Source organism: Haematobia irritans, chromosome 1 (assembly GCF_050003625.1).
Source record: "Haematobia irritans isolate KBUSLIRL chromosome 1, ASM5000362v1, whole genome shotgun sequence".
Classification (NCBI taxonomy): domain Eukaryota; kingdom Metazoa; phylum Arthropoda; class Insecta; order Diptera; family Muscidae; genus Haematobia; species Haematobia irritans.
In genome coordinates, this window is record NC_134397.1 from 245,452,829 (window position 1) to 245,480,655 (window position 27,827).

The 27,827-nt window shown below is 32.6% G+C and overlaps 1 protein-coding gene across 1 annotated transcript; it reads left to right on the forward strand.

The window, feature by feature from the left end:
• The first annotated feature begins 10,491 nt into the window (after positions 1 to 10,491).
• Positions 10,492 to 26,698, forward strand: Arl8 (ADP-ribosylation factor-like protein 8). The gene is made up of 4 exons (XM_075313267.1): positions 10,492 to 10,733; positions 16,498 to 16,652; positions 16,725 to 16,886; positions 25,448 to 26,698. The coding sequence occupies exons 1-4, from the start codon at positions 10,611 to 10,613 to the stop codon at positions 25,566 to 25,568; spliced, it is 561 nt and encodes a 186-aa protein (XP_075169382.1). The 5' UTR covers positions 10,492 to 10,610; the 3' UTR covers positions 25,569 to 26,698.
• Positions 26,699 to 27,827: the final 1,129 nt, after the last annotated feature.

A 27,827-nucleotide genomic window follows, 5' to 3' on the forward strand; every position in this document is an offset into this window, starting at 1 on the left:
TTGTTAGATAGAGAAAAAAGCTACTATACCACATTACCAGCCTATACCACATTTGCTGCACTTACCCTAACTCTTTGTAGGTGCATTGGTTTTTCGACAATCACTCTTGGATTCTCATTCGCCCAAATGCGGCAATTCTGTTTATTGACGAATCCACTGAGTTGAAAATGTGTCTCATCACTGAAGATGATTTTCTTCGAAAATTTATTATCCACTGTTGCCATTTCTTGGAACCATTCTGCCCATTCACGACGTCCATGGTTCAAATTGAGTAAGTCTGAAATAGAGAAATGTCAAATAAAATTCGGAAAAAACTTGAATGTGAACCACACCTAAAGGTTCACATTCAACATCGGCCCTTACAATTTAACCACCCTTTAGTATCAATTAATTTTTTAATTGACTTTAAATTAGATTTATTAATTGACTTTCAATTAAATTTTTTAATTGATACTTATTTTCGTGATTGAAGACATTTCAATAAAAAAATTAATTGGATCAATTAATTTCGTGATTGAATCAGAAAAAAACATTTTTTGTGTGTATCGTTGTTATGGTCTCAGACCGTGGTGCAGTGGTTAGCATGCCCGCCTTGCATACACAAGGTCGTGGGTTCGATTCCTGCTTCGACCGAACACGAAAAAGTTTTTCAGCGGTGGATAATCCCACCTCAGTAATGCTGGTGACATTTCTGAGGGTTTCAAAGCTTCTCTAAGTGGTTTCACTGCAATGTGGAACGCCGTTCGGACTCGCCTATAAAAAGGAGATCCCTTGTCATTGAGCTTAACATGGAATCGGGCAACCTTACGTAGACCCGTTTCTCTTCCCGCAAAAAAATGTGGCGGCCTTAGTTTTTGTTTCGTTCGTAACGAGTTTAAATTTAAATTTCGTATTTTGTGGTTGTGGCCTTATTTTTTTGGGCATATATGAACTTTTAATATATTTCATTTATGCTCAAATGCGAAAAGAGTAAAATTTTATTCAATGAAAACCAAATATTAATGAAATTTTAAATAATTCTTTATTAAAATACTAAATAAAAATTTTCAAAAACTGTGAAAATAAAAAAAAAAGTCTGAAACTATTGTATTTTAAAAATGCCTCCTATTCTGTGTGTATTGTGACAAATTTTTTTTCTGTCTTAATTATAGTTTAGTTGTTAAAAACAAAAAAATAATAATTGCTTGTTTTTGAAAATCAATCAAATCAGTTTCTAAATAAGTCTTATACCAATAGTAACGGAAAAAATATCAAAATTATTTTCACCTCTCTTCACATTCAACTTTCTTCTACAAAAAAAAAAAAAAAAATAAATAAAACAAAACTGGAAAATACAACTCTTGTACATATTACTATAAATATTAATATATATATTCTAAGTATATAATATTAAGTTAAATTTTTTATATTATATATTGAATCTCTTCACTTGCGTGCAATTTAGATTTCCACATATTATTGTAAAATGTATAGTTTCACATTTATATGTATTACACATAGGTATGTAAAACCATTCCGCCGCGTATATTCAAACAAACAAAGAATGTGTCTTTGGCTGGCTCTGGTCAATGCTATGCAAAATGTGTTAAAGAAAAACGAAAATAGAGCAAAAACTAAAAAAAAAATTAGAAGACACCTAAACCCAGTGAAATGTTTCTTTTCTTCATGTATTCCTTGTATCTGTCAAACTTGATAAGGTTTGTTGTAGTGCTACTATGGAAGCTGAGAAGTTACAAATAAATCGTTTTGTATTAATTCAGTGTTTTGAATTTAGGTTTTATATACATACTATGCTCTCTATGTAATAAGAATTATAAAAGCAAACACACAACTAGAAACAATTTGAACTGACAGAAAACAAAAAAAAAACAGAAAATCATCGAAAAAGAAAAAATATTAATAATACAATTTTTATTAATATGTCTTATATATTTAAGTAATTTTTATTATTAGCTTACCAGCGCAAATATATGCAACAACCACCACCACCACCACACAGCAACAACAACAACAAAATATTCTTATCCAATAAATAAATGTTTTATGTATTTTTCATGAATATATAGTCATATAATTATTACTACATTAGTCCTTAGTAGTTATAAACCGATCGAGAATAATACACCAACCAACAACCATAATCTAAATACATACTTATGAAGTAATAAATGTCACTATTATACAATAATATAAAATAAAAATAATAGAAATTAGCATCGGCCTCTAATATAAATATTGAGTTCTACATTATTAGTAGCCGCTGCATAATCGATTTCAGCAGCAAGTTCTTATAAAAAGAAAGTTGCACTAAAAACATCAATCCTCATCAAGATATAAAAAAAAATAATGTAATCGCAACAAATTATTTTGTGTCATTTTAGTTGTTAAGGACCCCCCCCCCACATTTATATATTAATAATTACAATGAGAACGATAACAACAAATAAGAACAGCAACAACAACAACAACTACTATAACTACTACTATTATTACGAAATAACTATTAATACTAACTAATAAAATATATGAATAAGAATTCTTAAAAAAAGTATATTGGAAAAACTACAATTGGTTTATTTTATGAATTTATGGGTTTGTAAAGAGGAATAGGGTAAAATAGCTCCGTTAGGCTTTAACTGTCAGTTAATATAAAGTAAATTGCAAAAATTTCTCTCCGATTAATTTTAACTGAAAGATTTTTAGCAGTTACGTTCCTAACCGGCATATGGAATATATAGGCAGGATGACACATATGTTCATAGTGCGGTTTAAAAATTCGTTAGCTTACACACCACTAACGGAACTTCATGAGAATGGGGGACTTAAGTTCGGCCGGGCCGAATATTAAATACCCACCAATCCCACGGCGGCGGGTTCTCTGTACCGGATTGACCCGATGGACCCCATCCATTGGCCAGCGGCTGCCACATCAGTGTACGTGTTGTTTCGTCCGTCTTTTTGTGTTGGAGAAGGTGCATCCCGGGGAGCCTTCTCCGTTTGCTGTTGGTCCGAGCCGGGATAGAGGAGAACCCCGGACCATGGTATTGTTCAATCTGCCGAAACCTGATCCACCACCGTTCGGTTTCGGTCAGGTGTAACCGTTACTTGGAGTGGGTGCATTACCGGAACTGCTCCGGCTTAACATCGCTGCGGGAGTATAGTCATACTGACCACGTGGCAGGTTGCTGTGCCAGCGATAGCAGTAGTGGGTCGTCTGACTATGTGACCCCCCCGACATCTCCCGTACAACAATATTCTCCGCCGCAGCATCTTACACCCAATATTGTTGTTCCAGTTCCTGATAGTGCATCGTTTTTGCAATTTAATTGCAACGGGCTCCGAGGTAAGATTAGCGAAATCGTGGACTTTATGAATCGGAAAAGGATAAGGGTCGCGGCGATCCAGGAGACTGAGCTGAATTCCACCTGCAGCCTACGCCATTGTGATGGATACAATGTGCTTCGAAAGGATCGCACAAGAAGTGGAGGTGGTGGCCTGGCTTTCATATTACACCGTTCCGTGCAGTATAGACCTATCCCGCTTGTGCCAGACACTAGTGACACGTATACGAGAGGCATAGCTTTGGCAGAGCAGATAGAAGACTCCACATTTTGCACGGTGAACGAAGAGGCCCCCACGAGAATTATGGGTGACTGCAGCAGTTCGCCAGATTTATCTTTAGCGTCGTCATATCTTTGGGATCGGACCACCTCCCCATAATTCTCACCATTAACCGACCCTCCGATTTCATAACCTCTGAACGCCGGACGTTTATCAATCAACAGAAAGCCAACTGGGAAGGCTTCAGAGAATACACCGATCGCCGCTTCAATGAGCTCCCGTCCCCCTCTCATGTTCATGTTGCCCAGAGGGCGTTCCGGGACATCATCAACGCAGCAGCCGCTCGCTTCATACCCGCTGGTCGAATTGCCCAAGTGAGGCCCAACTTCCCAGCCGAAGCGGCGGGACTCGCAGACAAGCGTGATGAACGCCGTCGTGCTAACCCTGCTGATCCTAGAATCAGAGAACTAAATCTAGAGATTAGTGAGATAGTCGACGAGCACAAGAGGAAAACTTGGTTAGAGCACCTGAAGCAATGTAACTTAGGCACAGGAACTGGTAAATTGTGGTCAACAGTGAGAGCCCTCTCGATGGTGGGATTTCAGTCACCTTTGGCGACGTGACTGTGACTGATCCGAAGAGATGCAACAAATATTTCAACCGACAGTTTGTCGAGCATCCCGAGAATGATAGAGCGAAAAGGAGAGCCACTCGTCGCATACGCGGTCTCCGAGCCGACGATACACCACAATTTACCGCAGCCGAAGTTACCAATGTCATCAATAGCGCGAAACCATCTAAGGCGCTGGGCCCCGAAGGAATTTCAATGCTAATGCTGAAGCATCTGGGAATACTTGGAGTTGAGTACCTGACCAGACTCCTCAATTTGTGCTTGGAATCACTCATTATACCCGATGTCTGGAAGATGGGAAGAGTGATTCAACTACTAAAGCCAGGCAAAGATTCGAGTAAAGGTGAATCGTACAGACCGATATCCCTTCTCTCGCCAGTAGCCAAGACACTTGAAGCACTACTCCTCCCCAGCCTTGTGGAGAATTTTCCAGCTGCCCACCATCAACAAGGATTCCGTAAGGTACACAGTACGACGACAGCCTTACATGCCATTTCGACACATATCAATAGGGGACTTAACCAGCCCAAGCCGTGTCATAGGACGGTCCTCGTGGCGCTTGACCTATCGAAAGCGTTCGATACGGTCAACATGCCATTCGAGGACACCGAGAACACGTTCCTACCGGCAGGAACGAAGCGTTGGGTTCTGAATTATATGTGTGTACGCCAGTCGTACGTGGAATTCAGGGACAAGAAGTCAAAACCCCTTAGAGTTAAACAGGGAGTTCCCCAGGGCGGGGTGATATCTCCGGCACTGTTTAACCTCTACCTGTCCTCGATTCCACCCCCTCCTTACGGCGTCGAGATTGTGTCTTATGCGGACGATTGCACAATCATGGCATCCGGGCCCATTGTTGATGACATTTGCGATCGATTAAATGTCTACCTAGCTGATCTTACCAGTTATTTCACTGCAAGAAATTTGAGGATATCTCCCACCAAATCCTCAGGCACACTATTCACTACATGGACGGCGGAAGTACGCAGGCAGTTGAATGTCAGAGTCGATGGCGAAACAATTCCGACAACAAATTACCCCAAGATTCTCGGGGTCAGCCTTTATAAGTCGTCCGCCCATGCCACTGCAATTTGTGATAAGCTCCGCGGTAGAAACAAGGTCCTCAAGTCGCTTGCCGGCAGCACTTGGGGTGCGGACAAAGAAACCTTGTTAACTACATATAAGGCAATTGGCCGGTCAGTGGTAAACAATGCAGCGCCAGTGTGGACACCTCAAACGAGCGATACGCAGTGGAATAACATACAGACCTGTCAGAACGCTGCCCTTAGAACCACAACAGGATGTCTCCGCAGTACACCCCTGGATCACCTTTATGCGGAGACCAAGATCATCCCAGTGCGTCGACACAACTACATGTTGTCAAATCAGTACCTCTTGGGTTGCCATCGAAGTTGTCATCCGAATCAAAGACAATAAACTCTAGGAAGATAGGAAATTGGCTACTGAGGAGATCAAACCATTTACCGTGTTAGTTTCATACTCGAACCAAACGCGTATACGACAAGTATTGACATAGCATTAAAATGCAAATAAAAAGAAATTAAGTACACGAAATAAATTTCCATAAAGGGGAAAATGTAATTTTTTTGTTGTTGCCTCAAATTTAACAGTGTTTCATTAAGAAAATTAAGTTTTTCATTTAAAAAATAAAAACGAAAAACAAATAAAAAATTACAAACATGTATGGAACACATGGTAAATGCAACATTTGGTATGACGCAAGCCAATTTCCTATCTTCCTCAAGTTTATTGTCTTTGATCCGAATCACCATCTTGTGGATAGACAACCTCCACCCAGGAATGTAAGGGTTGATCTTCACCTGCTAGAGCCCGAGATCCAGCGTTACAAAAGAGAGCCTCTAGATCAGGCAGCATACCAGACAGGTCTGAACAGGATTCATGAGGATACTGTAGCTGAAGCGGTGAGAAGCTACAAGGTTAATCCTGTTCTCGGAGTCCGACCGCCGCCCATAGTACCGGAGGAGTGAGACCTCCCACAACAGACAAAGGTTATTTTGGCCCAACTAAGATCAGGCAAGTGCAGCCGCCTCAATTCATACTTATCTGTGATTGATAGCAGCGTAGCTCACGTGTGTCCCATCTGTAATCAAGGGCCACATGACACTCGTCACCTTTTTGCTTGCCCAACTAAGCCTACCCGTCTCACTACCAGATCACTCTGGACACACCCCATCCTTGTCGCAGAGTTCCTTGATCTGTCTACCAGCTGAACTACACAAGCATAGAACAAAATGGATGAAACTACATAAAAAACTGTTACAACAACAACAACATTAAATACCCACCACCATGAATCCATAGTTAATCTATCGCTGAATTTAAATTATTTTTATTGGAAAAAAATTATTTGTTTCTAGTTAAATTTTATATTTTTTTTTTAAATTTCCACAGCTTAATGAAATCTTACATTTTTTAAGTTTATCTCAAACATTTTATGAACAAAACGTGGGTATAAAGTTCGATGGCATATTTCAATGGTTTATTTGGACCCAAAATACCTCTAGATATCCAAATCGGATAAAAACTACGGTTTCTAGAAGCTCAAGAAGTAAAATCAGGGGATAGGTCTATAAGGGGGCTATACCAAAACATGGACCGATACATGTGGTCTAAAATACCTCTAGATTACCAGTTTCAAACAAATCGGATAAAAACTACAGTTTCTAGAAGCCCAAGAAATAAAATCGGGAGATCGGTCTATATGGGGGCTATACCAAAACATGGACCGATAGGCACCATTTTTGGCATACATATTTGCATTACTAAAATACCTCTAGATTTCCAATTTCAGACAAATCGGATAAAAACTACGGTTTCTAGAAGCCCATGAAGTAAAATCAGGAGATCAGTCTATAAGGGGGCTACTCCAAAACATCTTGGGCTTATAGAAATCGTAGTTTTTATCCAATTTGCCGGAAATTTGAAATCTAGAGGTATTTTATGACCATAAAGAGGTGTACCAAAAATGGTGAGTATCGGTCCATGTTTTGGTATAGCCCCCATATAGACCGATCTCCCGATTTCACTTCTTGGGCTTATAGAAACCGCAGTTTTTATTCAATTTACCTGAAATTGGAAATCTAGAGGTATTGTAGGACCACAAATACGTTTGCCAAAAATTGTGAGTATCGGTCCATATTTTGGTATAGCCCCCATATAGACCGATCTCCCGATTTTACTTCTTGGGCTTATAGAAACCGCAGTTTTTATTCAATTTACCTGAAAGTGGAAATCTAGAGGTATTTTCGGGTCATAAAGAGGTGTGCCGAAAACGGTGAGTATCGGTCCATATTTTAGTATAGCCCCATAAGAACGATCTCCCGATTTAACTCCTTGGGTTTCTAGAAACCGTAGTGGTTTGCCTGAAATTGTAAATATTCTGGTATTTTAGGCTCACAAAAACGTGTATCGGATTAAGTTTTTATCGGTCCATTTGGTAATGCCTCCATATAGACCGACTTCACTTCTTGAGGGTGTAGAAGGCGCACTGATCATGAAACTCAATGTAAAATTTCCAGATTTTACTTCTACAGATTTAAGATTTCAAATCAAGATGTTATTTTATAATTTTCTTGCGCACTTACAAGAGATGTTAATGATTCCTCTAAAACTCAAACAAAAATGGTTCTTATAAATCTAGAATCTGATATAGTCCTCATAGGAGAAATCTTTAAATTTATCTTCGGGAAGTGCCCTCAAGCCCTCCTGAAATTTCAAAGGAAACCCTAATATTTGGTTCATGGTGGTGGGTATTTAAGATTCGGCCCGGCCGAAGTTAGTGCTGTATATACTTGTTTTCAATAAAAAATGTATTGATACAATAATTTTTTAATTAAAATAAAAACACAAAGTCAATTAAGAAAGTAATTGAATTTAAAAAAACCCACAAAAATATTTTTAATAAATCTAAAAACACAAAGTTAGTTAAGGAAATGAGTGAAACTTTTCGAGGTTTTTATTAAACAATTAATTGTTCCAATTTAATTTAAAAAAATTTTCGATGTCGATTGCAAAACTGAATTAATTCTTTATCTGATTTATTTAAAAACTTAATTGGAAATTGGAATGAAGTTTTATTAAATAATAAATCGAATCAATTAAAAAAATAATTGTTTTTTTTTCAATCAACATCAATTAAATTTCAAACTGAATCAATTAAAAAGTTAATAGAAGTTTTCAAATCAGATGAATTAAATTTTAATCGAATACTATTCTACGTAACAGTAACACATTTGAATATTAGAAGAATTCGTCTCCTTTTCAATATTTAAGAGCAATGGCAATAAAATATTTAAACGCTCCACCGACAAGCTGGTTAGCAAACAATTGTTCAGTGCAAAGGGATGTCTTTTTCCGAACGAAGATCGAGTTTGTATGTCAGCCGATTATTGTTTTTTTTTTTTTGCTTTTGTCGGCTTCAGCTTCGGCCATAAAACCCCGTTTCGGTCGAGCTCTACTCTGCAGTACACCTCTGGATCGCCCTTATGTAAAGACCAATACTTATGCGTAGAAACGATTGCATGTTGTCAAAACATCCCCATAAATCCCCATATTGTGGATAGACAACCACCACCCAAGAATGTAGGGGTTGAACTTTACCTTCTAGAGCGCGTGATTCAGCGTTACATAAGAGATCCTCAGAATCAGACAGGTTTGAATAGGATTTTTGAGGATACTGTAGCTGAAGCGGAGAGAAGCTACCAGGTTAAGCCTGGTCTCGAAGTTCCGCCCGTAGTACCGGAGTAGAGAGACTTCGGTGGCAGACCAAATTCCTAACTTTCCGTTATTGATAGCAGCGTATCTGACGTGTGTCCCACAACGCCCACTACGCCCACATGACACGCGCCACCTTTTTACTTGCCCAGTTAAACCCACTCACCCTAAGTTCACTCTGGACACATCACATCCTAGTCGCAGAGTTTCGTGATCCGGATACCAGCTGATGTACCAAAGCATAGAACAACTGACTGCTGTTTTTCAGCAGACAAAAAACTGCAATATTGTTTTGCTCAAACACCAAAAAATTTTGGACCTTATCACGCTAAATTGGCCATTTTTCACGGTAACTTTTCTTTAACAATTCATTTTGAAAACACTTTCAATATTTACTTTGGACCATACCGCATCAAGCTATAATAAAATTTTCCACAAAATTTATAATTTTATTCTGCTTTTACAGATTTATTTTCGTCTTCAACTTTCAACAATAGGAGATATTATTATAAAATTTGGCACAGATTCTTTGTCTGAAAGTAGGTCAATACACCGCCATTTTTTTATCAGATATGGTCCGTATAGGTCCACGTTTGTGGCCCTCCTTACAGACGTATATTTTGATTTGATTTCTTGGGCTTCTTGACACCGCAAATTTGTACCGATTTGGAAATTTATAGGTATTTGTGTCCAAAAAAGATGTGTGCCGAATTTGGTTTATTTCGGTCCATGTTTTGGTATATCCCCATAGGTTAGGCGGCAGCCCGATGTATCAGGCTCACTTAGAGTATTCTTGTGATACCACATTGATGAACTTCTCTCTTATCACTGGGTGCTGCCCGATTCCATGTTATGCTCAATGACGAGGGACCTCATTTTTATAGCCGAGTCCGAACGGCGTTCCACCACTTTGAGAAGCTTTGAAACCCTCAGAAATGTTACCAGCATTACTGAGGTGGGATAATCCACCGCTGAAAAACTTTTTGGTGTTCGGTCGAGGCAGGAATCGAACCCACGACCTTGTGTATGCAAAGCGGGCATGCTAACCATTACCACTGTGGCTCCCGTATATCCCCATATAGAGCGATCTTCCGATTTGACATCTAGACACCACAAATTTTAGCCAATTTGACTGAATTGTTCGGTCGAAACTAGGATTGAACCCACGATAGTTTGTACACAAGGTGGGCAAGCTTCTTCAGAGAAGTGTAAGATTCCTCTAAAATTCAAACAAATATTGTACTTAAAAAATCCAGAATTTGATGTAGCTCCACGTCGGACACCTTAAAATTCTTTTTCTGTTGCGATTTTTTTTAATTTCGTGTTGAAAATTTTACTTGCCAGTGATTTGTATTAAAACCTCTAAAATTTGTACAATAAATCATCTGTTGTCATGATATTAAACAGTACATTAGAATTCTAGTTGAATTGAAGTTGCTATGTAACTGTCATAACACTTGTACGATTATCGAGTACAGAGAGAGAGACAGTACTAATCGAAATGTCATTCAAATTATCGATTACAATTTTAATATCGAAGTGAGTGTGTTCTCTCAAAGAAGAAAATATATTTTTTATTTGGGCGTCAAATTGTTAAACAAGAGTCAAATAGCACTTTAAACATTGAAAAATTAATATAAAAATCTCAAAAAAATTTGCAAATATGCTGGCTTTAATTAACAGAATATTGGATTGGTTCAAGAGCATTTTCTGGAAAGAGGAAATGGAATTAACACTAGTCGGTTTGCAGTATTCGGGAAAGACAACTTTTGTTAATGTGATAGCTGTGAGTATTTACTAGGGTGCCTGGTTGCTGCGATAAAGACCAACAATTTTGCACACATACATATTTTAATCGGACAATCATCATCATCATTATTTAGAAACGACGTATGGTTTGGTCTTTCTATCCCACCTCTCTCTCCCACCCCGTTCCTGTTATCCAGAAATGTTACCAAACCAAACGTCATATATCGATGAACTAAGAAAAGTTATACTTTGGGGAAGGCGTTGAGGGTGGTTTTCTTTTTTTATTAGTGTTTAACATATGAACATATGATACAACAAAAAGAGAGCATAACAGACAAAGAAAGCCGAAAATGGTGAAACAGAATCCCTAAGAATTAGGGAGAAGGGAGTATAAGTAACAGAAACTCCTTTCTTATGTAGAGAGTAATTCCAACTATATTTTCTGAATTTCAAACGTATGTTTTCTAGGCCTTGAAAATTAAAATCAAAATTCCAGAATTCTTCCAAAATTATCGGGAGTGTGTTTTGCGATGATTTCAGATTTTAACTAATATCAAAATGTTGCAAATTTGTAGTCTTTTACCGACTTTATGTCTATGCATAATCATTTCAACATTTGTTTTAAAAAAAAAAATTTTAAATTTAACCCCCATATTCATAAAAGTTAACGTAAATTTTAAACCTACTATTACCATACAAATTCCATCCATAAGCTTTCAATAAATTATGAATACAGGCATACATTTTTGTTCTTCTCGGTTTTCTTGGAGAGAGTATTATTTATTCCTTATTGTAAAAAATTGATTTGCTTGCAGGAATTGTACAATACCAAGTCAGTGATCCAATTGCATGTAGGAATTGTCTAGCGTTTACTTTACAGTAACTTGAATTGGATATAATACGGGAAAGAAACATGTCTAAGGACATTTCGATTAAGTTTGGAATACACCAATAAATTCTTTAGACCATGTTGTGCGATGGATATCGATGGCTATGGGTTCAGAATATTTTAATTCAATATAGTATGTAGCATATCTGACTTTTTGAGCTGCTATAGGTAAATCGTTCCTTACCATTGAACTGAAAATGAAATGGGGGAAATTCTTTCATATATGTTATATTTATTTATAGTGATGGAGGTTTGCATACAGGTCAAGTTCGAGAATGATATGTTTTGATATAGCTCCCATATGAACCGACCCACCACCGATATTTCATATTGAGCATATAGCCGCTATATATATTCTATTATCATGGAATTGAAAATCTGGACGTATTATAAGCCCCTAAATAGAGCTGTGGTAAAACTTGAAATCTAGATGTATGTAAGGTTCCTAAGGAGCTGTGCGAAATTTGGTATATATCGTAAAAAAATAAGATTAAGAGATTGTAGTTGTACGAAAATATGATGGTGAAAAAATGGTTCAATTTTGGAAGAATAATTATGGTGTGTAATTTTCAAAAGGAATTAACATAAAAGGCCCAAATTGAATCATCTCACCCGGCCAGATCTCACTAAAGACTATGGAAATGCGTACTAGCCAAAACTGAAACATATGTATAGTCGGGCTTTCGAGATTGGTATCTGGTATTTTCTTTTCAGTAACTTAATAGTATCAATTCCCTTAATCTTCCTGCCCAATAAGTTAGACAAAATATAGTAATAATATGTAGTCCCTTGTTTTGATTTAGTCCGATCTCCCTTGATGACATGAAAGCCCCACTTTTGTCCGATTTGCTTGAAATTTCACACCTAAAGGTATTTTAAAAAGGATTAATACCCAATGTACTTTAGTATATCGACCAATGTTTCTTTATAACTTATTTTACTCTTGGCTCTAAGTGGCCATATTCGGAAATGCCTAGAATATCATAACATCCCCTCCCTCTTTGTATCATTGGACTTCGATATATATGGTGGGTTATTATGGTCTAATTGTTAAGCTTTTTAACCTTTATGGATTCAATATGAGTTCTTGTAAACTTTCTGCTTTCCTAACTCACTGATAGATAACAATCCGTCTGCATTAAAGGTATATCATCGAATCCGTTCCCGTCAAAAGTAGAGACCCGCAAAGATATGCATTAAGATATCTGCCTTTTATACTATTTTTGAACGACTTGTTTGTGTACATCTTACGCCTAGGAACCTAAATTTTTTGCAGTCCAAGATCGATTGTACTATGAGTTCTTTGGGATGTCCGTAAATCGTTTTAGCGTCAATAGTGCAAAGACAAAGAGCATGATGTTCTCCCCAAACAATGAATCAAATTTGCACTTGATATATGATAGGGCTGTAATCAAAATTGTTCACAGTATGTTTGGGAGTGGTCATTGATGACACATTATCATTCGATTTACATATCAATACTGTGCTGTCCAGTACGATTCTAGGATTGCAACTGTGCAACACAGATTTTATATTACCTCAATTTATTAGAGACCGTTTGGAACACGCCCTGATAATGCTCAATTTCCTATACTGTATTGAAGTATATGCTGGTACAATGGTTGGTATGTAAAGCATTTAAAAGAGTAAATCTATATATATATTTGTGTAATAGGTTTGACCATATATCTCAATTTGTGAAACTATTCCTACGTTACTCATTTGAAAATTTCATTAAAGTTAGAACCTTACTTTTGTTTTATAATATCTACAAAAACCGTTTTGAATTGATCAATTGAAGTTGCTCATGTGTGGATCTTTCTCAGTTAGAGTAGCCGGACAGTTCCGCATCTTTGAATTTTCTAGCAGCATATATAACAATAAACTTATCCAACATATTTGCTCAATTTCAAGCTTTTATTTATGGTTTTATTACAATTTATGTTAAATTGTCCTCCTCAGGTTTCAAATTTACAGAATAAAGTCAAATTAAATTATAGAGCAATCTCCCTATTTGGACCATAGAAACATCAGTCTTGGACGCATGAAACCATAAATTTTCGCCTCTTACAACGTATTTTTCTTATTTGTTTTTATATATCCCATATAAATACTAATCGAAATGATCCATTTACAGAATTAAGGTCTGAATGACGATATTTTCATTCGATTTCTTTGAAAATTTCCAAAAAGTATAAAATACCTTTTAGAAATTAAATCAAAAATTTAAAACCTAATGCTACAATTTCCAAATTTAACTTCAGAAAGATTAAACAAAACTTTCGATAGACATAAAATTTTGCAAAAATTGTCGATAGAAATAAAATTTTAACAAAACTTTCTATAGAAATAAAAATTTGAGAAAATGTTCGATACAGATGGTACAAATCGTTTTTGTATAGGAACCACTGTTGCCATAGTTGGTAGAATTCTACCAAAAATGGGAGATTTTATACTGTTTGGTAGATTGGTAAAATTCGTGATATTTTGGTATATTTTGCAAAATATTTCTCTCTAACTAAGAGTTACTTCACAAATTTTATACAGAAATAAAATTTTGGCAAAATTTTCTATAGAAATAAATTTTTGACAACATTTTCTATAGAAATACAATTTCGACAAAATTTCTATAGAAATACAATCTCGACAAAATTGTCGATAGAAATAAAATTTTGCAAAAATTTTCGATAGAAATAAAATGTTAGCAAAATTTTCGATAGAAATAAATTTTTGACAACATTTTCGATAGAAATAAAATTTTGCAAAAAGTTTCGGAAGGAAATAAGATTTTGATAAAATTTTCGATAGAAATAAATTTTTGACAAATAGAAAGAAAATTTAGACAAAATTTTCGATAGAAATAAAATGTTGATAAAATTTTCGATAGAAATAAAATTTTGACAACATTTTCGATAGAAATAAAATGTTCGATACAGACGGTACAAACCATTTTTGTATAGGAATCAGAATTTTATAGGAACAATTCTGTCACAGTTGGTAGATTTTATACTGTTTGAAAGATTGGTAAAAATCATGATATTTATGTAGAATTCTACCAAAAATGAGAGATTTTATACTGTTTGGTAGATTGGTAAAATTCATGATATTTTGGTAGATTTTGCAAAATATTTCTCTCTAACTAAGAGTTACTTCACAAATTTTATACAGAAATAAAATTTTGGCAAATTTTTCTATAGAAATAAATTTTTGACAATATTTTCTATAGAAATATATTTTCGACAAAATTTTCGATAGAAATAAATTTTTGACAAAATTTAGCAATAGGATATGACCAGTTTCGACCGAACACCAAAAAATTTTATTCAGCGGTGGTTTATCCCCCCTCACTACTGTTTGTGACCTTTCTGAGTGTTTCAAAGCTTTTCTAAGCAGTTTTATACCGAAAAAAAATTGGCAAAATTTTCTATAGAAATAAATTTTTGACAACATTTTCTATAGAAATACAATTTCGACAAAATTTTCTATAGAAATACAATTTTGACAAAATTTTCGATAGAAAGAAAATTTTGCAAAAATTTTCGATATACAAAAAAAATTTTTTTCTAATTCAATCACGAAATTAATTGATCCAATTAATTTTTTAATTGAAATGTCTTCAATCACAGAAATGATAATATCAATTAAAAAGTTAATTGGCAGTCAATTAAAAAATTAATTGAACCAATTAAAAAATTAATTGAACCAATTAAAAAATTAATTCATTCTATAAATTTGTGTGATTGACTTTTGTTTCAATTAAAAAATTGTTGAATAAATTAAATTTTTAATTGAATATTTCTTAATTTTTTTTCTGTATAGAAATAAAATGTTAGCAAAATGTGCGATAGAATTAAATTTTTGACAAAATTTTCGATAGAAATAAAATTTTGCAAAAATTTTCGGAAGGAAATAAAATTTAGCCAAAATTTTCGATAGAAATAAAATTTTCGATAGAAATAACATTTTGACAAAATTTTCGATAGAAAATGTTCGATACAGACGGTACACAGCATTTTTGTATAGGAACCAGAATTGTATAGCAACAATTCTGCCACAGTTGGTAGAATTCTACCAAAAATGGTAGATTTTATATTGTTTGGTAGATTGGTAAAATTCATGATATTTTGGTAGATTTTGCAAAATATTCCTCTCTAACGAAGATTTTCTACAGAAATAAAATTTTCTATATAACAAAAATTTAGATAAAATTTTCTATAGACATATAATTTCGACAAAATATTCAACAGAAAAAAATTTTAGACAAAATTGTCGATAGAAATAAATTTTAGACAAAATTTAGCAATAGGTTCACATGGGGATATGACCAGTTTCGACCGAATACCAAAAAGCATTTTCAGCGGTGGTTTATTCCCCCTCACTACTGTTTGTGATATTTCTGATTGTTTCAAAGCTTTTCTAAGTAGTTTGACCGTAATGTGAAACGCCGTTCGATTTCGGCAAAAAAGAGCTCCCTTGAGGTAAACTTGGAATCGGACAATTCTCAGTGATAATAGACAATGGACTGAAAAGTCTAAGTGAGTCTGAAATAAAGGGCTGCCACTATAACTAACCTAACCTAGGATATGAAGACAGACGGTATATGTAATATATGTAATTGCTTGCTTTGAAATATTACGTTACTAAATGTCATTGAACTTAAAAACAAAGACTAACCAAGAATATGGTTACATCATCTCTGTCTTATCAGTAAACTTCTTTAATTTAAAATGAGTATTTTTTGTGTAGTTAATAAATCTCGATGATGACGAAGCAAAAGTTTAAGACAAACAGCAAAATTTCCACTATTACCCCACCATACAAAATTGCAACCACTGCCATGTGCATATTATAATGATAAATTTCTTGGCCGTTCCTTGATAAAAATTATTTTTTCCCCTTTTGTTTCTTTCAGTCTGGTCAATTCACAGAAGACATGATTCCTACAGTAGGTTTCAACATGCGTCGCATTACCAAGGGTAATGTTACAATTAAAGTTTGGGATATTGGTGGTCAGCCCAGATTCCGTTCCATGTGGGAAAGATATTGCCGTGGCGTTAATGCAATAGTGTAATAATAATAATATCTTGGACATTTGAGATTTTTTCTGAAAGCATTAAAATGTTGGCTATGTTTTTACAGGTACATGGTAGATGCAGCAGATTTGGATAAAATGGAAGCATCACGCAACGAATTACACTCTCTATTAGATAAACCTCAATTAGCAGGTATACCCGTTCTCGTATTGGGAAATAAACGGGATCTTCCAAATGCATTAGATGAAACCGGCCTGATCGAACGAATGTAAGTAAAAAACGCATGTAACTTTTGTATTAGGAAAATATCATACCAAGTAACTGCAATTGTAAAAATAGTCTCCTTTAAAATTTAAAGAAATGTTCCCAAATTAATTTTTAAAAAGCCTTTTGCAATTTTCTTTGAAGACACCTGTCTAGTACGAGCCACCTACAGGTTCTTGGTGATTTGATAAGTTTTGTTAGGTTAGGTTAGGTTAGGTGGTAGCCCGATGTATCAGGCTCACTTAGACTATTCAGTCCATTGTGATACCACCTTGGTGAACTTCTCTCTTATCACTGAGTGCTGCCCGATTCCATGTTAAGCTCAATGACAAGGGACCTCCTTTTTATAGCCGAGTCCGAACGGCGTTCCACATTGCAGTGAAACCACTTAGAGAAGCTTTGAAACCCTCAGAAATGTCACCAGCATTACTGAGGTGGGATAATCCACCGCTGAAAAACTTTTTGGTGTTCGGTCGAAGCAGGAATCGAACCAACGACCTTGTGTATGCAAGGCGGGCATGCTAACCATTGCACCACGGTGGTTCCCTAACACCTGTCTAGTACGAGCCACCTACAGGTTCTTGGTGATTTGACAAGTTTTGTTGACGCTCGTTCATCTCTTGTTGTTATATATACAAATTCATTGAAAAATGTCTGCAAATACATCAGTTGGTGTCTTGCAATTGATGCGAAATATGGATAGTTTTACATATGCATGTATGTCTGTACATCAGGGATAATAACTAGCATTTTTGAAATTGTATTGAAACAGTTTTCAAAAACGTATTTCTTTAAGTCAAAAGGCACTTTTTAACTTTGCTGAAGGCCCTTTTCTTTTTACTTATGAAAGAGATCTACCTGGATAAAATGGTTAACGTGCCTACTTGCCATAAAAATTATCATGATTTTATTGTGGTACTTGCTGAAATAATGAAGTAATTCCTAAATTGTTCAAGTCAGACATTGTGGAGAGTATAACGTGTGAAAGCGACCTAAAATTGGAATAAGTTTTTTGTTGATTATTTCCATTGTACTAAAAACTTTTCAATATCATTTTTCATGAAGGTTGGCACCAATCTCTTATCAATGTTTTGTAAACAATAGTGGACATTTAAGACAAGTGCGACTCAACTGGTGATGCTTATATCCAGCAATGCGTGACTTAGGACTTAAGTCTCATTCCAATTCACATGTATTTATCACCATTATATTTTAAATTCTCTACATAGACATTGGAGGATTCCAAAGGCTTTCGGCGTTCAAAAATTAAATTTTCTTTTGTATTTGAGAAAAGTGTTCCAATTGCCTACAAAAAATCGTCTTTAAAAAAATTCGATTTTGTATCATTACATGGGCTCATCTGATAGCTGTTGTTGAACGGTTTGTAACGAAGGCTGCCACAGATGGTAGAATTCTACCAAAAATTATAGATTTTTTACTGTTTGGTAGATTGGTAGAATTCTTGATGTTTTGGTAGATTTTGCAAAAATCAAAATAATATTTTCACAAAATTTTCTACAGAAATAAAATTTAGACCAAATTTTCTATAGAAATAAAATGTTGATAAAATTTTCTATAGAAATAAAATGTTGACAAAATTTTCTATAGAAATAAAATCTTAGCAAAATTTTCTATAGAAATAAAATTTTGACAAAATCTTCTATAGAAAAAAAATTTTGAGCAAAAATTTTCTAAAGAAATAAAATTTTGACAATATTTCGTATTGAAATAAAATTTTGAGAAAATTTTCTATAGAAATAAAATGTTGACAACATTTTCTATAGCAATAAAATTTTGACAACATTTTCTATAGAAATAAAATTTTGACAACATAGAAAATGTTTATTCTATAGAAGTAAAATTTTCTATAGAAATAAAATGTTGATAAAATTTTCTATAGAAATAAAATTTTGACAAAATTTTTTATAGAAATAAAATCTTAGCAAAATTTTCTATAGAAATAAAATTTTGACAATATTTCCTGTTGAAATAAAATTTTGAGAAAATTTTCTATAGAAATAAATTTTTTTATTATATTACATGTTAGCATGTTAGCCTGATACCGAAACAGGCAATTGACGTCCAAATGCATTATATCTAATTATACAATTATTATTCGAGCTTTATGGACAGATATAGATTAAGGAACATGGTTAATAGAGCCATTGAAAAGAAAACGCCAGATACAAATCTATACACGCCTTTTTAGTTTTGTTAGTTGACCTTTGGAATTTTACAATTTTGGGATTATTTGTTTGGCTTGAGGTCATGGACTAATGAAAAATTATGGTGTTAATGTTTTTCATTACTTTTTATTGAAATATTGCTATTCTCGGATATTTCGATACACCATCGGCGATCATCTTCAGCGAGATATTATCTATAAATTGTAATAATTTAAATATTTTACAATATTAACTTTAACAACGTTTTGAAACAAAAATATAACATTAATTATATTCACATTTTACAAAGTAATAGACTTTCTCCTTACAATGCTCATGTCTAACTGATTTATTATCTTAATTGTGTTTGCGATTTTGTATTAGATTTCTGTAAATCTGTGCACAGTGGTCTGTGTCGGCTTTGAAGTTCATGCGTTCCTCAAGGGGAGTATTTATTATATGTAGCATCTCCAATGTATATCTTCTCCTAGTATTCTCTTCCATCGCACAGTGGGTTGAGCGGTAGGCAAAGTGGCGATTAATTCAGGAAAGCCGTAATTTTAAAATATTGTTATTTTTTATTGATGGATATTCATAAATGCATAAAAAGGCATAACAAGAAACAAAAAAAAAATTTTAAATTGTTGTTTTAATTTTTTATGGCCTTTTTTGTATTTTGGAAAAAGTGGTCTTATATCACAATTTTCGCTGTAACTTTAAAAAAAATCGATAAATTAGGAAATTCAATTGAAAATTAGAGCATACTGCTTTTAGAAAAAAAAAGTTTTTAAAAAATAAAAATTAATAAATATTTAATCTGTATTTATATACCCAAAATTTTAAATTAAAATCCGATTTTTTTCTTCAAATTCCGTAATTACACATATTTAAAAAAAATACATTAGAAAATATTATTATATCTTATTGATCAATATTCATAAAAAAAACATACTATAAAAATAAAACAAACAACCATTACAGGAAAAAAATAATTAAAAAAAAATATAATTGTACCGTTTTTTTTATTTACTTCATTTCATTAATTTTAAAAGTATTCATAATCATCATTTACTTCACAACCATTATAAAATTAATTTCTCACCTCAGAAGATTAAAGATCTTGAAGTGATTTTTGTTCCGAATTCTTCATAATGTTATGTAACTCATGGCGAGAAATAAAACTTGTTTTGGGACTTGTTCCTGAAATTAGTCGAATTTTCAGTCGTTTAAAATTTGCAAAATACTATTAGTTTTCCCTTGTACCGAATAATTTACAAACACACAACACTTTCAATAAATAACATCACATTAAACAAACCTTGACAGTCAATAATAAAAATAAATGAACGTGGCAGTACCGAATCTTAAATACCATACGTATTAAATTCTTACCAATTAATTATCAATACATTGGTAGATGGAACATCATCAGCTTAAACCAAGATGACAACAGTACTCGTATGTTCGCACGTATGTACATGACCAACATTTATCATGTAGGGTACAAATGAAAAACTAAACTAAATAGAGATGGAAGCGTGATCAAATTTATTTTTCAAAACAGTGTACGTGTGTAAAATATAATTTTTTCAAATTATTCAGATTTTCAAACGAAGCTTTGTAAGTAATTTGGAATTAATTATTTTTTTCGTGAGTGCGCGTGATTTAAAATTACTCACGCACCCATCTCTAATAAACTGCACACTCAGTAGCTATAATAACAAATACTAAACGGAATATAAAGACAAAAAATAATAAGGTCAAAGTGATTTTTTGTTTGTTTTATTTTTTCATATATATTTTTAGCGACTGGAGTTATTTTACAAATTCTTTAATAAGTCAAAAAATGCAACAAAAAGGCAAAAAGTTGTTTTGGAATTTATAAGCTTAAACTTCATATTTTAAGAAAATATAAGCAGTTTTACCAAGTTTCACCGATAATTAAGTCAAAAAATGCAACAAAAAGGCAAAAAGTTGTTTTGGAATTTATAAGCTTAAACTTCATATTTTAAGAAAATATAAGCAGTTTTACCAAGTTTCACCGATAATTCAGTTGAAATCCAATACAAACATCAAAAATATCTCATTTTTGGAGCAATTTCCTTATATTTTTTTTTCAATATTTCCAAAACATTTATCTAAACAAACAAATATTTATCATATGCTCAAATACCTGAAGTAGACGGCTCCATTATAAAATTTTCACTTTTAGAAGTCTTAATTAAAAAAATTATCACTGGAAATATGCAAATTTTCACTTTTAACCAATGCGCGCAAAAATAAGAATAATTATTGAAATTTGAAGACACACTGCAAATAAAGTAAACAACTAAGAACTTTTATTTTGGCAAGTAGTGATGTAGAAATTTATCTTCTTTCACCCGGTACCAAATACGGTTATTAAAGTTAAACTTCATCTTTTGAATTAATCGCCACTTTTGATGGATTTCAACCCTCTGTGCATCGTCAGTATTTCAACATTTTTGAAGTTTGGTATGTGTCCTGTGGTTTTGCAATGTGCTGCAAGGGCCGTTTTTTGTTCTAAGGGCTTGTCTTTCATCTTTTGGTCGGATTTGTGGGCAGAAAGTCTTGTTTTTAATTGGGTTTTAGTGGTGCCAACATAAGCTATCGGACATGGATTGTTTTCGTCCCCATCGCATTTTATTTGTAGTATGTGTAGTATATAAAATAAAATGCGATGGGGACGAAAACAATCCATGTCCGATGGCTTATGTTGGCACCACTAAAACCCAATTAAAAACAAGACTTTCTGCCCACAAATCCGACCAAAAGATGAAAGACAAGCCCTTAGAACAAAAAACGGCCCTTGCAGCACATTGCAAAACCACAGGACACATACCAAACTTCAAAAATGTTGAAATACTGACGATGGAAGAGAATACTAGGAGAAGATATACATTGGAGATGCTACATATAATAAATACTACCCTTGAGGAACGCACGAACTTCAAAGCCGACACAGACCACTGTGCACAGATTTACAGAAATCTAATACAAAATCGCAAACACAATTAAGATAATAAATCAGTTAGACATGAGCATTGTAAGGAGAAAGTCTATTACTTTGTAAAATGTAAATAAAGGGTGATTTGTTAAGAGCTTGATAACTTTTAAAAAAAAAAACGCATAAAATTTGCAAAATCTCATCGGTTATTTATTTGAAACGTTAGATTGGTCCATGACATTTACTTTTTGAAGATAATTTCATTTAAATGTTGACCGCGGCTGCGTCTTAGGTGGTCCATTCAGAAAGTCCAATTTTGGGCAACTTTTTCGAGAATTTCGGCCGGAATAGCCCGAATTTCTTCGGAAATGTTGTCTTCCAAAGCTGGAATAGTTGCTGGCTTATTTCTGTAGACTTTAGACTTGACGTAGCCCCACAAAAAATAGTCTAAAGGCGTCAAATCGCATGATCTTGGTGGCCAACTTACCGGTCCATTTCTTGAGATGAATTGTTCTCCGAAGTTTTCCCTCAAAATGGCCATAGAATCGCGAGCTGTGTGGCATGTAGCGCCATCTTGTTGAAACCACATGTCAACCAAGTTCAGTTCTTCCATTTTTGGCAACAAAAAGTTTGTTAGCATCGAACGATAGCGATCGCCATTCACCGTAACGTTGCGTCCAACAGCATCTTTGAAAAAATACGGTCCAATGATTCCACCAGCGTACAAACCACACCAAACAGTGCATTTTTCGGGATGCATGGGCAGTTCTTGAACGGCTTCTGGTTGCTCTTCACTCCAAATGCGGCAATTTTGCTTATTTACGTAGCCATTCAACCAGAAATGAGCCTCATCGCTGAACAAAATTTGTCGATAAAAAAGCGGATTTTCTGCCACTGATTTTGGTAATAAAATTCAATGATTTGCAAGCGTTGCTCGTTAGTAAGTCTATTCATGATGAAATGTCAAAGCATACTGAGCATCTTTCTCTTTGACACCATGTCTGAAATCCCACGTGATCTGTCAAATACTAATGCATGAAAATCCTAACCTCAAAAGAATCACCCTTTATAATTAATGTTATATTTTTGTTTCAAAACGTTGTTAAAGTTAATATTGTAAAATATTTAAATTATTACAATTTATAAATAATATCTCGCTGAAGATGATCACCGATGGTGTATCGAAATATACGAGAATAGCAATATTTCAATAAAAAGTAATGAAAAACATTAACACCAGCATTTTTCATTAGTCCATGACCTCAAGCCAAACAAATAATCCCAAAATTGAAGAAATAAAATTTTGACAAAATTTTCTATTTTCTATATTTTCTATTTTGACAACATTATCTAATGAAAAAATGTTCAGAAAATTTTCTATAGAACTAAAATCTTATCAAAATTTTGTATAGAAATAAAATTTTGGCAAAATTTTCTATAGAAATAAAATTTTGACAAAATTTTCTATAGAAATAATTTTCTATAGAAATAAAGTTGTGACAAAAGTATCTATAGAAATAAAATTTTGACAAAATTTTCTATAGAAATAAAATTTTGACAAAATTTCCTGTTGAAATAAAATTTTGACAAAATTTCCTGTTGAAGTAAAATTTTGACAAAATTTTCTATAGAAATAAAATTTTGACAAAATTTCCCATACGAATAAAATTTTGACAAAATTTCCCATACGAATACAATTTTGACAAAATTTCCCATAGAAATAAAATTTTGAGAAAATTTTCTATAGAAATAAAATTTTGACAAAATTTTCTATAGAAATAAAATTTTTATTGTGGTACTTGCTGAAATAATGAAGTAATTCCTAAATTGTTCAAGTCAGACATTGTGCTCTCCAGTTTAACGCGTGAAAGTGTGTGTCTTGCAAACAATAGTGGACCTGTAAGACAAGTGCGACTCAACTGGTCATGCTAATATCCAGCAATGCGTGACTTAGGACTTAGGTGTCATTCGTATTCACATGTATTTATTTTTTCCTGTTTGGGAGAATTCTTGATGTTTTGGTAGATTTTGAAAAATGGAAATAAAATTTTGACAATATTTTCTATAGAAATGAAATTTTCAGAAAATTTTCTATAGAAATAAAATCGTAGCAAAATTTCCCATAGAAATAAAATTTTCACAAAATTTTCTATAGAAATAAAATTTTGGAAACATTTTCTAGAGAGATAAAATTTGGACAAAATTTTCTCTAGAAATAACATTTTGACAAAATTTTCTATGGAAATAAAAATTTGACAAATTTTTCTATAGAAATAAAATTTTGACCAAATTTTCTATAGAAATAAAATGTTGATAAAATTTTCTATAGAAATAAAATTTTGACAAAATTTTCTATAGAAATAAAATCTTAGCTAAATTTTCTATAGAAATAAAATTTTGACAAAATGTTCTATAGAAATAAAATTTTGACAAAATGTTCTATAGAAATAAAATTTTCTAAAGAAATAAAATCTTGATAAAATTTCTATAGAAATAAAATGTTGACAAAATTTTCTGTAGAAATAAAATTTTGACAGTATTTTCTATAGAAATAAAATTTTGACAAAATTTCCTGTTGAAATAAAATTTTGAGAAAATTTTCTATAGAAATAGAATGTTGACAACATTTCCTATAGAAATAAAATTTTGAGAAAATTCTCTATAGAAATAATATTTTGACAAATTTTTCTATAGAAATAAAATTTTGGCAACATTTTCTATAGAAATACAATTTTGACAACATAAAAAATGTTTATTTCTATAGAAAATATAAATGAAATTTTGACAAAATTTCCTACAGAAATAAAATTTTGACAAAATTTTCTATAGAAATAAAATTTTGACAATATTTTCTATAGAAATAAAATTTTGACAATATTTTCTATAGAAATAAAATTTTGACAAAATTTCCTGTTGAAATAAAATTTTGACAACATTTTCTATAGAAATAAAATTTTGACAACATAGAAAATGTTTATTTTTATAGAAAATAGAAATAAAAGAAAAAAAATTTCTATAGTAATAAAATTTTGACAAAGTTTCCCATAGAAATAAAATTTTGATAAAATTTCCTACAGAAATAAAATTTTCTATAGAAAATTTTGACAAAATTTTCTATTCTATATATTTTCTATTTTGACAATATTATCTAATGAAAAAAATTTCAGAAAATTTTCTATAGAAATAAAATCTTAGCAAAATTTTCTATAGAAATAAAATTTTGACAAAATTTTCTATAGAAATAAAATTTTGAGAAACTTTCCTATAGAAATAAAAATTTGACTGAATTTTCTATAGAAATAAAATATTTATTTATCTACGAAAAGGAGCATAGTACTTTCAAAAATCCACAAAATTTGTTTAATTTACCATTAACATAACTGTCGTTATTTTAATAATTACTTCTTATTAATTTTTTTATTGCAATACTTTCAGGAATTTATCTAGCATACAGGATAGAGAAATATGCTGTTACAGTATTTCCTGTAAGGAAAAAGACAACATCGATATAACGCTTCAATGGCTGATTGCGCACTCGAAGAGTCAAAGTCGTTAGAACATGAAACAGAGTGGCATGAGGTAACTTTCTCTCAATACAACTCAGATCTTTCAAATGCTTGTGATGTGATGCTTCTAACGACGATAGATGATGACAAAGATGGTTGAGGCGGTGGAATTAATGTAGGATAGTAGACATTAAGCCAAAGTAACAAAACAAAACCAACAACAAAAACTAAATCAAATCATTATTCAAAGATACCTGGAGGAGAGTATCCGAACGTTTTAATTTGCAATTGTGCATTGTGGTCGACCGAACAAAGAAAGAAACACCTATTCATTCACACTCGTGTCTAATTATAATTAATTAATCTCATGCTTTAAAACAATACTTATATATATAAAGAAAATCCTAAAACGAACCCAAATTGCCGTCTTGAATTTTTGGGGGAGTTTGTTGAATTCGGAAAATCCAATTGGGTTTCTTCACCATTTTTCTTTTCGAAAAAAAAACTGCTACGAGAAAAAAATGCCTTACAGTCGAGCACGCAACAATAAAAAACTACATTAATAATGAATATGATTTAAAGGTGCTTCCTGTTTTTGTTGACTTCTTACACACACACACACACTGTGATCATTTTTTTCATTTTTCCCCAAAATTTATTTTCCAAAAATTTAGTTCGCTTTTAGATAAGGATCATTTCGATCATTACACACTTTTAGCAAGCATTTTGGAAATCAATCTTTAAATTAAGTTGCTAATTAAAGAGTAAAAAAAACAACATCCACTTCCTTGCCGTATTCTCCTTCTCCACCACACATCAAACAAATCGAACCAAGCGACCGCTTTAGTTTAGTTTTAGAATATTTAAATTTTTCTTTTTATTATCATTTTTTCCAAATGCAATGAGATATGACAAATCTCGTTTACTATTCGGTTTCTTTGTAATTTTTTTTTTTAAGTTTATAAAATGTAAATTTTTTTTGTTGATACTTTTAAGCTTACATGTATGTATGTACTAATAATTATTAATAAATATAATATGTAAACATCAAGAAAAATTATTCTCTATGTATGTATGTATGGTTTTAAGTGTAGAAAATTTTGTACATTTAATTTTCAGTATCGAGAAGATAAATAAATGCGAAAAACTCATTGCAGAATGCATGCATACCACCCTACAATATCATCTTCTCTTACATGGGCCTTTATACATACATACATGCCTACATATACATATATCGGAATGTTCAATTTGTTATTTAAAGATGGAAAAAAATTACCGTATCTCAAATGTTAAAATTTCTATATTCCAAGCAAACTCATAAAAAGAAATCCAAGAAGAAAAGACAAAATAATTTTGAATTTTAATTGAACATAATAAAACAGAAGCTTTTAATATGATTTTTTTATTACATATTACATCAACAATCAATGAAATAATTATAAATAAACAAATTAGAAATAAATTCTATTAAAAAATAGTCCCTTATTCAATTAACATGTAAGCTTGAGATAAAATAATTCTTTGGTATAATACAAAATTAGAACCAGCATGGGCCTTGGACTATGATACAGCCACATGGGTATACTACAACAATTTTGGATTACGACGATTTTATTAGTGTCCATGTTTGCATATCCACTACCAGATGAATGTGAACTCAATTCATCGATCTTGATGTTCTACTCTCCATATTCACCGATGTTTTTGATTTCCACCATTGAGAATTTTTTGCTGATTTATGAATCCAGCTGATTGCTAATAAGTTATAAAAACCTGTGTAACGCGGACCACAAAATTTCCACCACTCGTAAATAGTGGAAATTGAATTGTAGAGGTTACCCATCAGGGGTGAATATTATTCCCCTTGTAAATGACTGAATCAACGTTCCCTTTGGGATATTTTCATACTTTTAGGAGGGCACGATGACTTTTTAGAAACTTTTTAGAAAATTTTGTCAAAATTTTATTTCTATAGCAAATTTTGTCAAAATTTTATTTCTATAGAAAATTTTGTCAAAATTTTATTTCTATAGAAAATTTTGTCAAAATTTTATTTCTATAGAAAATTTTGTCAAAAGGATATTTTTATAGAAAACTTTTTCAAAATTTTATTTTGATAGAAAATTTTGGCAAAATTTTATTTCTATAGAAAATGTTGTCAAAATTTTATTTCTATAGAAAATGTTGTCAAAGTGTTATTTCTATAGAAAATGTTGTCAAAATTTTATTTCTATAGAAAATTTTCTCAAAATTTTATTTCTATAGAAAATTTTCTCAAAATTTTATTGGTATAGAAAATGTTGTCA